We start from the raw sequence: 15,322 nt of genomic DNA, 5'->3' as shown, positions 1-15,322 counted from the left end.
CCCCCCCCGCAACAACACGCTGCACAAACACAACTGTCCCTAACCCAGCTGGGCCTGTGATGATCCTTGGGCCCCTTCCTGCCTCCAGGAATGGTAGGGAAGTCATTTCAAAATGATTATACGGCGCTCAGTACTAACACTAATTCTAGTTTTGGTTTTAGTTTTATTTCCACTTCGGCCACCTTTGTTAATAAGACATCAGAAGGGGACAGTTGATCATAGCAAGGGTTAGGGGGTACCTGCCTCCACTTCCCCTCCCTGGCCAGGAGCAAGAAAAGAAAAGGGTCAAGACTCCAGCTCTTCTGTGCCAGGGCCAGGGTGGAAGAAGACAGTATGCCCCTGGTGCAGGACGCCCCACTTCCGGCCATCCCGCCAGTCCTGCTACCAGCACAACTGGTTTCCGCATCTAAGAGCCGCCTACCTCCTGGAGTGGTGGGGTCATTTCATCTCCCTGGGAGGGCATCTGGATTCTGCCTCCCGCAGCCAAGCCCACCTACCAGAGCTCCTGCCCCTCTGGAGGTGACCCAGGACGCAGGGAAGACCGTTCCTACCTGCTGTTGCTGGACTGCAAGGACTGCTAGGATGCGCAGGAGGCTGCAGAAGTGGCTCCCACTAACCCGGGCCACCCAGCCTCCCTCACCCCTCACAGAAAGGTCCTGTCCCCTGTATTTAAGGGCAGGGGTGGTGCACAGTACTGAATTATTTGGCCCTGGCACCAGATGCCAACTCTTTTTGGCTTGCCTTCACCCACCGAACACTTCGGCGCTTCCCAGGCTGCCAGTCACAGAGGGGGCCAGAGGACAAGGGAAGGGGGAAATCTTGGCATTTGGAGCCCAAAGACACCGGGGAGGCTTCAGACAGAAGGAGGAGGAAGGCCTGACTGGAGTCTAGGACAGCTTGGAGTCCAAGTCAGGCCTCCTGGGAACTCACAGCTCTCTCGGAGGAGAAGGCAAAAAGATATCTCTCCTTCAAAGACAAGCGCTTCTCCACAGACCCAGGCCCTCAAGAACCCCACCCAGGTGGCCAGGCTGCTGGTGGAGGCCCTGATCCTTCCCTCTGTCTGGCGGGCTCCAGAGCAACACTGGCTCCTGTTAGCCTTCCTGAATGCGGGGGTTAGCCCGGCTTGTGCTCTCCTGGGCTCTGCTGGGGACCACACAAGGCCCCAGGCCCCGAGGGCTGCAGCTGGAACGCTCGGCAAGAATCAAGAAAGCCCAGTTTGGAAAAAGCCCAGGATTCAACCCCTTCCCCAAGACGCAGAATCCGGTGTTCTGGGAGCCTCGGGTATGTCTGGGGAGCCGGGAAGAGGGTTAGGGTCAGCGCCCTGGGAGAATGACTGACCACATGAAAGGTCCGGCCCATCCGGCGCTGAGCAGAGACCCGGGACCACTCGGTCGGGCGACTCGCTCTGCACAGCACCGGATGAGAGCGCGCGAGGCTTTGGGAAGCAGGGTCGCTCTACGCTGTCTAGGTACTCTGGAACCTTTGCACCTCCGGCCTAGAAGTGCCCTGCTTTCAAGTCAGGCAAGGGATTCCGAGAAGGAAGGGTTCCTACACCATGGGTCTCCGAGATCTGCATCTGGGACCATAAAAAGGCAGCTGAGGCCACTTTCCTCCCCTTTAGGCAAGGACTTCGGACCCTGGAAGAGCGAATACTGTGTGACAGCTGTTCGGCCCCAGCTCCGCAGGCAGGAGTCGCAGTGCAGAACGCACTTTCGCTCCGGCGAAGGCGCTCTCCTGGGCAGAGGCCGAGGGGAGCAACCCGGCTGCACTCAGATAGGCAATCCTGGGTGCCCTCCCCAGGCGCAGGCGCGACCAAACCAGCTCCCGGCGCTCGGCCCCGCCGGGCACCTGGAAAACCTTACAGTTTGTCGCCCCCTGTCGGCCCCCGGCCGGGCTCCGCGGATTCCCGCGCTGCGGGCTGCACTGGGCGAGGTGGACCGAAGTGGGGTCGCAGGAGAGCGGCCCTCTCAGAAGCACCGGGCTTTCTCGGCCGGACAGCTGCTGACCAGCGCCGAGTGCGAGGTGAGGAGCTTACGGGGCAACGGGTTTGCGTGGCCGGGCTGGGAATCGCGGTCGCTGCGCCCGGGAAAGGACGGGATCGCTTGCCGGGGCTGGGTGCACAGCGGCGGGGCACGGGTGCGGGTCCCTGCTCAGTCCTGGAACCTGGCCGAAGCGTCCGGAGAAGGGCGAGAAGAGGAAGGCTGAGGGTCACTGGGGAGTACCCGAGCAGGCGTAAAGGGGTGTCTGCCTTTTGGGGGCCTGGGGCTGGCGACTGCGAGGCCAGGAGTTCCCCCGGCCGGGAGCCCAACGCCTGAAAGCTCGGCTGGAGGAACACGGCCTCCGGGGAGCGACGGTCGCATCCACTGCACGTCTCCAGCGTTGTTTAGGTTTTTGGTGGGGCACTTTGATGGGGGAGCGAGTTTGGTTGCAAAATAAAATGTGCAACGGCGTGGGCTCTTTGCGGTGCCCAGGCTGGTTGCACCGTTTGCAGGAGAGAACCAAACGAGCAGATGAGAGTCCGATTCAGGTCGCTCAGGTTTGCGTTTCGATGCTGCCGGGAAGGAACCCTGAGCCGAGCCACAGCCAGGGTCCTGAGGAAGCCGGGAACGTGGGCCTAACCTCGCTCGGTTCCCCAGGTCTGCTCATCCTCCTGCTGCGAACCGCGCCTCGGTGGTTTCCAGGGAGGCCCCTCTGCACTTTCGCCGTTTTTAAGAGCACCGCACCGTGAGTCCTGGGGTTCGAAATAAGTCAAACAAGTCCGCCTCTAAATTTTTGAGCTTTACTTTTTAAAAATCCAGCTCAGGCGAAAGATGAGTTTTGTGCATTGGGTTGTAGCGACATCCCATCCCATACACATTTTTGCAGAGGCAATCCTTCCATACCACTCTTTAAAATAATAAGAAAAAAAATTTTTTGTACAAGTGATAAAAAGTACGTGGAAACTCCCAGAAGAGCTGAGATAAAGGGATTGTATTACTGCAAGGAAACCACTGGGAAGTGACCAGGATGGTGAAGAAAGGGACAGGGAGAGAGAAGGACTCACACAGAGGGGCCGAGGAGCAGAGCACCGCTGGAGGCCCCTGTACCCTCCCCACTTTACCAAGGAGGTTGGACCCTTGTGCAGCACCTGCCAAAGCCACAGACTCCCCAGATCCCAAGTGAAAGGGGCCCGGGCTGGTGCCCATCAGCATTAAAACACAGCCCCAGGAGCAAGAAGTGCTACCCTCCTCCGCGGGATCCATGCCTGTGTCCCAGCCCGTTTCTACTTGGCCTGAGGTCTTAAAGCTTTTGGCTGGCTGGCGGGGTTGCAGCATCTTCTTTGCACCTACATTGATTACAGACCCCTGCAGTGCCCTTGGAAATGCAGGTCTGCCAGCGAAACAAAGAAAAATTGTTTATCATTTTCCTCAAATGAAATGAATAAGTAGGAATAAATGCATATTTTTGTGTGATAAACAAAACAGTGGATGGCTAGAATCCCTTGATTCCGTTCAGAGATGAAAGGAGAAAAAACAGAAAACAGATTTGCCGTGAAACCCATACTTGAATTAAAAGGGGAATTTAGATCGAAAAAGAAGATCTAAGATACTTTTCCCCCCTGTGGTGGGACCTGACCGGTACATTTACAACACTGCTGTCAGAGTAGAAACACTTTATACAGTGGTAGTGTTTAGGTGATAAAATAAACAACAAGGGGCTACTGCCCTTTGTAGGCAGAAAGGGTTGCTCTGAGTCTTTGAGGAGCCCTGTGTTATTCTTGCATGTAGACCTCATCCCAGCAGGGCCCACTGCTGTGTCTCCCTGCTTTCCCCCAGCAACGGGCCTCAGTTTCCTCTTGTAGAGAATTACCAATATTGTATAATTAGAACTATTTCATTTCATCCAATCAACCTAAACATCCTGCAGAAGGCTCTGGGCAGTGGTCAAGATTCCACCCTTTCAGCGAGCTCTCAAAACTGTTTCTGTGACAGTGCTGATATGAAAACGGAAATATTTGGGAAACTTAAAATATCCATGAGGCATATCTCCTGGGTCCTCAGGATGGGGGACGTGCAAGGTAGTCACAGGAAGAGGGGTTTTGTTTTTTTAGTTTGGTTTGGTTTGCAAAGGATAGAATCGCCGTTTGTGGAGGGACGGGAAAGGGTGACTGTGACGCCCTGAAGGTGACTTGCAAAGGCAAGGGTGAGAGAGGTGGGCTAGGTCCCCTGCAAGCGTGGACACGTGTGTGATGGAGGCGGCATCCACACTGGCCCGGCCTAATTGAAGCCAGCTCAGAGCACGCTGCCCTTGAAAGCAAGGGGAATGCGGCAGATGTTTCTGCTCCTGCACTGAGGAGGAGCTGGAAGACACAGGGGAGGGACGCTAACTCCCTTTCTCTCCACCAAGAATTGTTTACTTGCCTTTGTCCAATTTTTATCAAAGACTGGTTTTCCCCAGTCCACAGCACACAGAGAGAAAAGAGCCCTAATTCAAGCCCTGGACAGGGGGTATTTGGGTTTGCAAAACAATCTTCATAATAACGGTTCTGCCACCGGAGAACTGAAATCTAAATCTGCCGGGGTGGGAGTGATACCTAGATAACCCCACAAACGCCCCTTTACCTTCACCCTTTTCTTCCACGGTTGAAGTTATAATCAGATTTAAGTATTAACAATTTCGTTTTTCATGTTACTTAGAAATATTGCTGTTTTGGAATAAAAGCCTTGTTCCTGAGCTGTGGTCGGTTTGTTTAGTGTAAGCCCAGAAGTCTTAAAGGCCTCTAGGACTGTGTATTCTCATCAGAGTAGGCACCCCCTCTTTTCACTTAATTTCTTCTAAGCATATCTGTTATTTCTTCCCTTGATGGCATTTGCTGGAAATCAGTTGTCTTTTATGAGGAACTTTCCTTAGGATGCTTACTTGTGAGCAGCCCGTTGCTATCTGTTCAGTCCATCACTTTTATGTAATTATCCCACCTCCCAGTGCCTGCTGCATGTCCATATATCCACACACGTGTATTTACATTTATGTATATGAAATACATCCACAGTTCGGTGATGGTTTTAATTTTCTCCTCCTGCCCCTCATACAGGCTATGGAGTTTTATTGAAGACCCGTAATGCCTCCGGTTTTGATTTAGTGTTTTGGAGTTTGTGATCTCATTGCCCGGTATGGAAAATATTAGACAGGGTCTGCAGATTGCACGCAGGGAGAGGCCTGCACCACCATCGTGGGGTGAGAGAGCGTCCCCAGCACCGCAGTAAGGTGGCTGCACAGACATTTAGCATCAACATTCAGTTTTGCCGTCATTGTATAGAGACGTTGTCAGCCCATCCTGCTTCTGCACAAGGTTCTTTCAAAATCACTGCTTCTCCACGGGGCCGGAATCACAGAGGAGCTTTAGAACATCCTCCTGCTCGGGTCCGGTCCCAGAGATTGATTGAATTTACCTGGGCCACATTCTGGGTGTTGGGATTTTTACGAACTGCCAGGCAATTCTGATGCACATTAAAGTTTGAGGATCTCTGCTTTAGGACAAACTCAGAGGGAAGGGACAGTATCACCGGGTGCTACTTGCTCTGCAACTGTTTCCCAGGATGTGAGAAAAGGCTGGTGGCTCACTGCTGTCCGTGGAGGCCCTACAGTGACACATGAAGATGTGTGCTGGTTCCTGCCCAGTGCAGCCTTTGGCTGTCACACTTTGATCCCTCTTGGAGCAGCTGAGCTGGAAGCACACTGCCTCCACGGTCACCGTAAAGACTGCTCCACGTTCCTGCATCCCACAGGTGATCCCGGCCTCCTGGTTAAACCGAGCCATCTGCACAGGGAGCTGGGGGCAGCGTGGGGTCAGCAGCAGCTTCAGGAGGGGAGGGAATGCAGCACAAACGCGACCCCCAGCAGTCAGGATCAGAGCACCGTGGGGGCAGGGGAAACTTGAGATTCAAGGCTGTGAAGTAACGCGTCTCCAGACCCAGGAAGTAGCAGCGGACCCACCCTCAAGCCGGGGATGGCATCTGAGAAATACGAATCCTCCCCCGCCTCCACACCGAACATTGCGGCAGTTAGCGTTGTTTAATTACTATGCCCCCGAGGAGGGAGACCTGTCGTCCCGCGGTGGCCGTGCGGGCTGCAGAGCTCACAGCTGCTGTTTCCCCAGAGGTGAAACTGGGATCATGTCAGAGCCACCAGTGTCCCTTGAGAGGGTAACGAGCACCGGCAGGAGGTGGAGACGGGAAGTAAACACCCCTACTCACCCGCTTTAAAGCCTCGGCATCAAAAAAAACCCAAAACTTTTCATTAGCTTCATTTGGTGATAAATGTTAATATTCAAACTGTTCGATTTGATTTTTACTGTTTTATAAAATTCCTAACTACAAACCTCCTTTTCTTTTTTAACCAGTTCTCAGCTTGGGAGTAATTCTGTCACGGCAAGATCTTTATGTATGAGGTTTTTTTGTTTGTTTGTTTTTTGTTTTTCTCCGGTACCGGGAACCGAACTCACGACCTTGAGCTTGCCAGGCAGGCGCTTTTGCCGCTGAGCTAAATACCCTGCCCCTTGTATGAGGCTTTTAAAGGTCAGGCTTTTAATTCTTCTGGGAAGATACCCGGAAGAGGAATAGCTGAGTCGAATGGGACCTCCAATCCTAGTTTTTATTTGTTTGTTTGTTTGTTTGTTTTGTCTTTTTGAGACAGGGTCTCACTATTCAGTTCAGGCGAACCTTGAGCTTACTTTATAGCCCAGGATGGCCTCGAACTTGCAAAGATCCTCCTGCCTCAGCCTCCGGAGTGCTGGGATTACAGGCACCAATCCTAGCTTTTTGAGGAATCTCCACAGCGGTTGCACTAGTCTAATTAAATGACAATGTCTTGTACTTTAGGTAACTAATTTAAAGATAACAATAGGCAATGTAGTAACCATTGTTACCCTTCTATTATCTAGTTTTAAATTTTTGTTTTATTTTTTCTCTTTAAAATAAAAAAATTAAGTTAAATTTTAAAAGGCAGGCTTACACAAAATGGTTTATACAGTCCTTTTTAGCTATAAAACATCGTTAGCAACCCCCCACTCAGACACAATCATTCTTACAGGGCTTGTAGGTCTTTCTGATTTGCCATACTAGCATGAGCTACACTACAGTACTTCCTAAATTATTTTTAATTTTGAGACAGCATCCCCCTAAGTTGTCCAGGTTACCCTTTAGCTTTTCATCCTCCTGCTTCAGCCTTCTGAGTAGCTGGGATTGGAGGTGTGCACCACCCTTCCAACCTTTCTGGGTCGTGTTTATTTTTTAAAATTTCACTTGAGCATCTCTTGAATTGTGTATTTTGTAAATTCTATTCATTTTTAAAGCACCTTGTAAAGATAAAACTTTATTTTTTTTTTTTTTTTTTTTTTTTTTTTTTGCAGTACCAGGGATAAAACTCACTACCTTGCACTTGCCAGGCAGGTGCTTATGACATTGAGCTATATCCCCAGCCCATACTTTTTTATTTTAAAGAGAATAATAAAAAAAGAACAATAGCAAAATACCAACAACCAAAAATAAAACTTTATGTTCATTTACTTTAATAAAATTATATGTTTTTGTAAAGTAGTGTTCAATAATTTAAAAGTACATGAAAATTAATATGAAAAGCAACAGCAATGAAAATAAAAATGTCCTTAAATCATGTGATGTTTTTCCTCAGCACTCCTATGTTGGATTGTAGGATAACTTGAGATGCAGGGAGAGGTACAGAGTGGACAACAGTGTCGGAGACAATGTGAACAGAAATGCCAAGAAAATGAGCTTTGACAGGTTCCTAAGCATTTAGATATTGGCAAAATGGACAGCTGAATTCATACTCGTCTGTCTAGGGAACCCTCTGCATGATACGTCTCTTCCTAGGCCAACAGAGAAGGGAACGTTGCTCAGCCCGCAGCACCAGCAGGGTGTGGTCCATTCTACTGTGCGAAAAATCACCCAGAGAGCTAAGCTCCATGCCGCCTGGTTTAATCACTCTTGCAATTATGCTACACAAAGTATAACCCAGTCGCTCCATGCAGGGTGGTGATTGCATGTGCTGGACATGTGTTTGTGTTTGTGATGTCACCCGACTGATTCGGGCAGAACAAATCTGGCACTTTCATCTCGGTTTCCCTCTGAGTGGCCGCAGGTGACTGGAGGAGGGGCCCTGGGAGCAGACAGGGCTTGGTGTGCAGCAGCCCCTCAATTGGACAGAGACCCTCAGTGAGGTTTGAGGGCGTTTTACACACCTCCAGGCTGGAGGCCTTAGACTCATGCTGCCCTTCTTCACTGTGGGACAAAGATGAGTCCACTGCCCTTGCTGTGCCGTTAGAGCTTCTCTTGCATCTTTAGTAAACATTAAAGCTGCTGGAAAGGTTGGAAACATTCGTAACTAGGTGTGATCAGAACTACTCTTCGTAGCATGAGTGTGTGCGTGCGTGTGTGTGTGCCTGTGATGGTGAAGTTAGCATGTAGAGCATCTACATATTCTTTTTAAGGATCAGTATCTATGGGGTTCAACTGTGTATGGACCTCAAACTCAGAATATTGACAAATCTAGGATTTGTATTAGCTCAGAATTCTGAGGCTGGAATCCAAGCTTTCCCTCTCCTGGATCCTGACACCAGCAAGTCTCGGTGGTCACATTTGCAAGCCAGTAAGGACCACAGCAAGGGTCAAATGACCTAGTGGAAAATGTTGCTCAACAAGAGCTGGTAAACCAGTGACCAGGTTCTCATTGCCTCATTTTTCTACATTTTAAAAGGATTCATGTATTTACATTTTGGTCTCTTTTCAAGGATACCAGTTAGACATCAGGAGATGATTTGATAACAGAACTATTTACAAGTCGAGCTGGATCACAGTGTGTTTTGAGGAGGAAGCAAGTTTTAAGTGCTTTCCTGGGTTGCTTGTCACGTTCCTTCATGGCTCTGAGACACTTCCTGGGGCTGGGGAGACAGGATCAGCGGTGTCTTTGCCCAGGAGGTGAGGGACAGAAGTACTAGATGACAGATCACTTTCCAGCCTGAGAAGGAAGCCCAGAGCTGGTCCCTGGGTGGACACTGGTTCTTGTTGCCAGCCTGTTCTGGCACTGCCCTCTGCAACTTCGAGCTCTTCCTCTGCCAGAGAGAAGCAGATCTTGTTCTTCTGTGTTCATTTTCCTGCCTTTTCTGTCCTAAGTGGAGTCTTTCCTTTCTTTGTTTGGCTTTTGGACACGTTCTTTCTCTGGGCGCTACCTTGGGGGAAGGGCCCGTGCCGGGAACAAGCTCAGGCCTGGGGCTCAGGTGCAGGCTCTGCATGGACAGGGAGGGCCCCACTGCAGGCGGGGTCTCACTCGCCCACCTTTCACACATTACCATTTCCCAAAAGCTCACATCTGTCGTGCTTGGCCTGCGTTCTTAACCTTCTCCCGTTCCCTCCAGTGCTTCAAATCCCAGATTTTAGCCACGTGCTGTCCTCCGTCATGCTATACTCTGGGAATAACCAAGCTACAGTCACCTATACCTTATTAGCCAGGCAGGGCATCTTACTAATCTGGTGGCCTCCATCTGTTGTGAGGCCAGGCACTTACTGTAGTGGATGCCAGCAGGTGCTGCCTGGTTAAACCCCCACTAAGTACTAAGATGTTCATTAGCCCAGGCTGGGAGTGTTGGTGTTGGTCAGCATCCTTCCCATTGCCCTGGGCTACACAGAACCACCATGCCCAGAGAAACAGTTGTCCTTCCTAGGGGGCACCATGTCCAATGACAGCCTCAGTGGAGGTCCCCTGAGGCCTAGGTCTCCACCTAGGCTCACTGAGGTCCAGGTTCTCCTACTCCTGCCTCTCCTACCTTGCAGCTGCTGATCACAAAACACTCCAGGAAGCCAGCTGCCTGCCCGTCTTCCCCTGGAGCAGCTCCTGGGGCTGAATCCCCAGCTGGGAACAGGGCCCCCTGCGCCAAAGACTTGAGCTTGATATATCCGATCCCTTGCTGCTGAGACGATGGTATGGACATCCATCATTGCCACCAAGTCACACAGGGTGGAGGCCAGGCTGGCTCCCACCACTTGCCATCCTCCTGCCCTGAGAAAGGGCCTTACTCTAAGCAGGTGGGAGTCCTCACCACAAGGAAATCATTTAGTGTTGGTGCCCCAAGGGCAAGGAGGCACTGGCAGAGCTTCAGCAGCAGCCACATCAGATGAGCATCAGGGGTTTAGAATCTGAGAAGCCAGAGAAAGCATCGAGTCTGGAGTGGGAGGCTCTGGGGTGAGCATGGAGACTGGAAATGTGGTCTGGCTGCGTTTCCAACACATGCACATCTCCGAGATGGAAACACGGCAGAAGCTCAGAAGGGCTGCTCCAATTAGAGCCTGGGCACCAGACTGTGTTGGGCTTGTGCCGCACTGCAGAATGACCTCATTGAGCAGATCATCAACAATTTCGATTACAAGGGAAGCATATATCCACTGAGAAATAAATGATTTTCAGCCATTTTGGAGGCTGTGTGAACATGATTCATTTGAGAGAGCATAGAAAAAATCCTTTCATGATCAGCAGGAAGCGTGTAGGCCAGGGCTCGCAGGGAGAGGTGGTGTTCACCCTCCAGGTCCTGAGGCCTGGTCACCAGAGTCATAGTCTTGGCTGTGCGAGTCATGCCAGAGCTTGGCAGGGTGGAGGGATCAACCTGCCAAGGAAGCACATGGCCTCTGAAGTCCCAATGTCACCTAAAAATTTTGAAAAATCACATTATTTTGATACTGAAACATGCATGGGTTCTTTCTGGTATGGATTCATATATTGTTTGTCCACTTGACAAAGAACATAGAAGGCGTCAAAAATGCTGCGCTGGTTTCCTGGGCCCAGGGCTGAGCCTCCATCCTAGGGGAACAGGAGCTTCCCTCTGGGTATCAGGAGGGCTGCTGTGGCAGGAGTCTGTGAGCCTCACAGTCAGCTCTGGAAGCAGAGCCCACCAGGGAGGCTGCACATGACTGGGACAATGGGGACTTCTAAGGGTAGGTGGCTGTGACCGTTGGGAGCCCAGAGCACACAGGAGGTGCAGGAACGGCTGTCCAGGTGGGAGAAGATGGAGGGCCATGGCCACGACGTTGAAGGACAGCCAGACTAAAGTCCACCATTTGGCTTAGGACAACAGGGCCTGAAGCTGGACGTGGTGTGTGAAACAGGGAATGAGGGACCCAGGGGGTAGACAAAGGGAGGCTGGGAAGCCCAGGTCCAGTTCGAGATGACTCTTGACTCTTGACTCCACCCCTTTCATCCTGGATGGAACCCAGGCAAGTGATGGGACCTCTGTACCTCAGCCTGTGAAGTGGGGCCACCATGGAACCCACTTTCCGGGGACATCTTAGGAGTCAGTGAGATAGAGATAAGACATTTGACATGAAGCCAGCATATTTCTCACAGCAAGAGCTCAATACATCATTATTTTACAGTAAGGATAGTGTTATATAATTCTAATAATAAAATATTTAAATATACTGTAATATATAATTGTCCTGGTTCTTAAAAACAACTAGGGAAGCAAACAAGGAGAAGCAGAGGACAGTCAGGAGCAGCAGGCTAGGAGATGCCCAGGCAGGTCTTTGCACCACTAACTGTAAACGATCTCAGGTTTTCACTAAAGCAGGATTACTGTAAGCCACAGCCTTCTGGACTCCTAGGTGTTTATTGTTTTACAAAGTTTTCCTGAGCTGAGTTGTACAGGATGATCAAAATACACAGAGAATGTTTTAATTTAAAATATTTGTTACAGTAAAAGACACATTGCCTTTGGTTCATCTCAAAATCCTCCCACTCACTTCAAACACACTTGTCCCAACATTCTTGCCACTTTTTGCAGCAGTTCTGAAAGTATTCTTTCATGGGTGTCTCTATGAGGTGTGATCAACAGTATGGTGAATGCTGCTGCCCACTGCCATCCAACGGAAAAGCGGGCTCATAAAAACATGATGCTGTGTCCTCATCCACCTTATTCACCAGATCTGACACTATGTAACTTCTGGCTTTTCCCCAAAGTAAAAATGTACCATGAAAGAGAAATGTTTTGAAAGGATTCAGGGCATTGAAGTAGCCCAGACAGAGCAACTAAAGACACCCACAAAAGAAGTCTTCTGGAACTGCTGCAGAAAGTGGCAAGGATGATAGGATAAGTGTGTTCAAAGTAAGAGGAGTATTATGAGGGCAATGTGTTGTGGCAATATGTCTCTTACTGTAATAACTTTTTTAAAAATGTTAAATATTCACCATACTTTTCAAGCATACTTTGTTCTTTCACAACATTCTCCTTTCTCCTCTGTTCCTGCCCTCCTCAAAACACCCAGTCTTGAGAGCAAGCTGCAGGAGCAGCTGAGGGAAGCAAAGCAGGAGGAGCCTGGGGCAGTATCCCTGGGATCACTGGGCAAGGACTACAAGCAGAATTTCCCATGCTTCCTTTAGCTTTGGCTACCCTCTGCCAGTGCCTGCCTTCGGGGTTCTACCCAGCTACCAGCATTGGCTGGGGGTGGGGGGGATCCCACAGGTAAGGGCCAGGTCCACCTTGTGGCTGTGTGGGTGGGTGACTGTGGGGTTGTCTGGCTGGAGGATGGCAAGCCCATCTTCAGAGTTGCTGGAGGCCTGGCTGCCTTCCCCTGCTCAAACTTCTCCTGGTCCTTGGGGAAGACAGTGCCTCATGTCTCCCACTCCTGCACCCCCAGCCTCAGCTGGCCTCTCCTGCTGGGGTCCCTGGGCTACTGGCCAGGTCAGAGCACATGTGGCTTCTCCTGGCTTTCTTTGGCCTCTAGGATCTGAGTCTTACAATTTTCATTCTCTCCCTTCAAGAAGGGGCCTCCTTCGAACTGCGCCTGACAGTGAATTGCTCCCCGTGCCTCCTGAGGTTCCCCTTCTCCATCAACACGCACTGTGCCAGGCTGCGCCCCCTATGATGCCAACTTCTCACTACAGCTGCTGCTGCTTCCCAGAGCCCTGATGCCACCTTTCCATCTGTGCCCCTGCCCGTGCCACACACACAGAGCCAGCAGGGCTGCTGCTCTTTCCTCCAGGTCTTTTCCTCTGGTCACCCCCTCCAGCATCAGATCAGTTCCATTCACTGAAGCTTCTCCTACACAGCACGTGGGAACCATGGTCTCCCCAGCCCCCAGCAGCCTTTCCCAGCTGCCTGGCTCCCCCTACCCTGATTCCTCCCTGCAGATCCACCCTGCACTAACCACTACCCCGGGGGCTGCATGAGTGTTTCCTGCCTCTTACATAAGCATCGCCACGCCCCCACAGGACTAACATGACTGCAACCTGTTCCCTGATGGAGCCCCTACTACTGCCCTTAGCACGTTGCCCTGGCCACTGATGACAAACTCGTCTGTTTGCAATGCTCACTCCCAGGTGGTGAGTACTGGGTCGTCCTCATCCAGCATCACAGCAACCAGCTCAGTGCCTGTGGTCTGGGGCCCCTGGGATAAGTAGAAACGCAGCTCCAATGGCTCTATGATGCCTTCACTAGCTTAAAGGTAGATGTCCCCTGCCCGCAGGACACCCATGCTCCCCCTCCCAGGCAGCCGGCACCCTCTGCATGCTGACGCCTTTGCCCCCCACACCCGCTGCTCCTGGTGGAGATGCTCCCAGCCACACCCACATGCCTGAGATGACTCACACCAGCATGTTCATGTCCCCCTTCTGTGTCTGCCTGCCTGGCCTCTGTCAGCAGCAGCTCACGTGCCCCCTCCCAGGACACATTTCTTCCGTTTTCCATCAGAAGTATGGAGCTCACTCCCCTGAGAGTGCTTTCTGCAGGAGGGTTTTCCATGACTTTGGCTTCCAGTCACATCTGCAGCCCCCTGGCCTCCGCTCCTTAAGGAAGATGTATACCCCAAGACCAGCACTGGTTCATGCTTTTAACTTTTGTATCTTTTTTTTTTCCGGTACCGGGAATCGAACTCACGACCTCGCGCTTGCCAGGCAGGCGCTGTGCCGCTGAGCTAAATCCCCAGCCCCTTAACTTTTGTATCTTAAGGCTGGGGTGCAGCTTCAAGGTAGAGCACTTGCCCAACATACAAAAGCCCCTGGGTTCCACTCATAGCACTGCAAAAAGTACATAAACACATAAGTAAATATAAATTTTATTTCCTGTAAGTGGATTGTGCATTCATTTAATTCAAGGGCTCCAGGCTACACCAACACCACTTTGAGCAGGCTTGTTCAGACCCACAGCCTGCTGTGTTTCTTGCAAAGACCCATATATACAAATAAATGCACATCTTCTTTCTTCCTTTTCTTACCAGAAAGGCACTGTTCTGCCCTTGGCCGTGTTTCCACATCAGCTCCTCAAGAGCCTCTTGCTCTTTTAGAACAGCTACTCCTTGCTCCACTGTCTTAGGTAACAAGTTTATTCAGCCCTTGAACTGTGTTCAGTCTTCATCTACTCTGTGGCCACACAGGCATACATCTGTGGATAAATTCCCGAAGTGGGATTTTGGTGCCAAAGTGTATGCATTTGTAATTTCGATAAATATTGCCAAATAGTGCTCTGCAGAGGGAGGACCACTCTACTCCCAGCAGCACCTGTTTTTAAGCCAAGCTGATACTAGATAGGTGGGATAGTAATGCAGTTAGAATTTCATTTCTCTTCTCATAAATGAGATTGAAGATCTGTTATGATTGAGATCTAAAATGTCCCAAAAGTCCCTTGTGTGTGGAAAGTGATTGGACAGTGGGGATGCTATACTCATCAGTAAAGGAGCTCAAGAGGTGAGTGTACTGTGAGGAGGTGGGACCTAGTTGGAGGTGATCTCTCGGGGGTGATCTGGAAGGGTATGTTCTTGTCTCTAGCTCTTCCCTTGTCTCTCTGCTTCCTTCTGTTATATTGTTTCTGCCTTGGATCCAGCTAACCATGGTCTAGATCCCCTGAACCATGGGCCAAATTATACCTCTCCTCCTTTAAGTTGCAGGAGTCAAGTGTTGTGCCTCAGTAATGGGAAAGTGAGTAACACAACATCTTTTCATGTGTGTATGGCCTTGTGTAGTTCTTCAGTGAAATGTCTGCTCAGTTTTTTATTGCAATTTTAGCCCTTTTCTTAACTACTCAGACATCTTCATGTATTATAGAGATTCACACTTTATCTTTGAGATTGGATGCCAATTTTTCTTCACTTTGTTAATTGTCCTTTGACTTTGCTTATGGTGTTTTCTTTTTTAATTTGTAGGATTATTTATTTTATTTTTTTATTTTAAAGAGAATTTTAAAAATAACAAAATAACAACATAGACAAAGCCAAAAACAACACAAACACAATCAAAATGATATAGGGTTTTTAAACAAAATGACAGGAATTAACAGTGGTTGTTGTAT

General features: G+C 50.1%; 1 protein-coding gene across 5 annotated transcripts in view; it reads left to right on the top strand.

The window, feature by feature from the left end:
* Positions 1–617: 617 nt before the first annotated feature.
* LOC102024791 overlaps positions 618–15,322 on the top strand; it is a 30,256-nt gene continuing 15,551 nt past the window's right edge. For 3 of the 5 annotated variants that reach the window (XR_001233233.1, XM_013512316.1, XM_013512315.1), the window contains exons 1-2: positions 618–1,281; positions 1,622–2,022. Coding sequence is in view for 4 of the 5 variants with exons in the window: in XM_013512316.1 (XP_013367770.1) it covers positions 720–1,281; positions 1,622–2,022 (963 nt within the window). In the remaining variant the exon portion in view is untranslated. Of the gene's footprint in view, positions 1,282–1,621; positions 2,023–2,636; positions 2,725–5,071; positions 6,316–15,322 lie in introns of those variants that run through there. The other 2 variants (XM_013512314.1, XM_005380956.2) reach the window with 2 other exon arrangements.

The sequence above is a fragment of the Chinchilla lanigera genome, unplaced genomic scaffold (assembly GCF_000276665.1).
Source record: "Chinchilla lanigera isolate Chin_1 unplaced genomic scaffold, ChiLan1.0 scaffold00014, whole genome shotgun sequence".
NCBI classification, from domain to species: domain Eukaryota; kingdom Metazoa; phylum Chordata; class Mammalia; order Rodentia; family Chinchillidae; genus Chinchilla; species Chinchilla lanigera.
The sequence above is the reverse complement of the archived record's forward strand: the minus strand, read 5'-3'. Positions and strand labels throughout refer to the sequence as shown.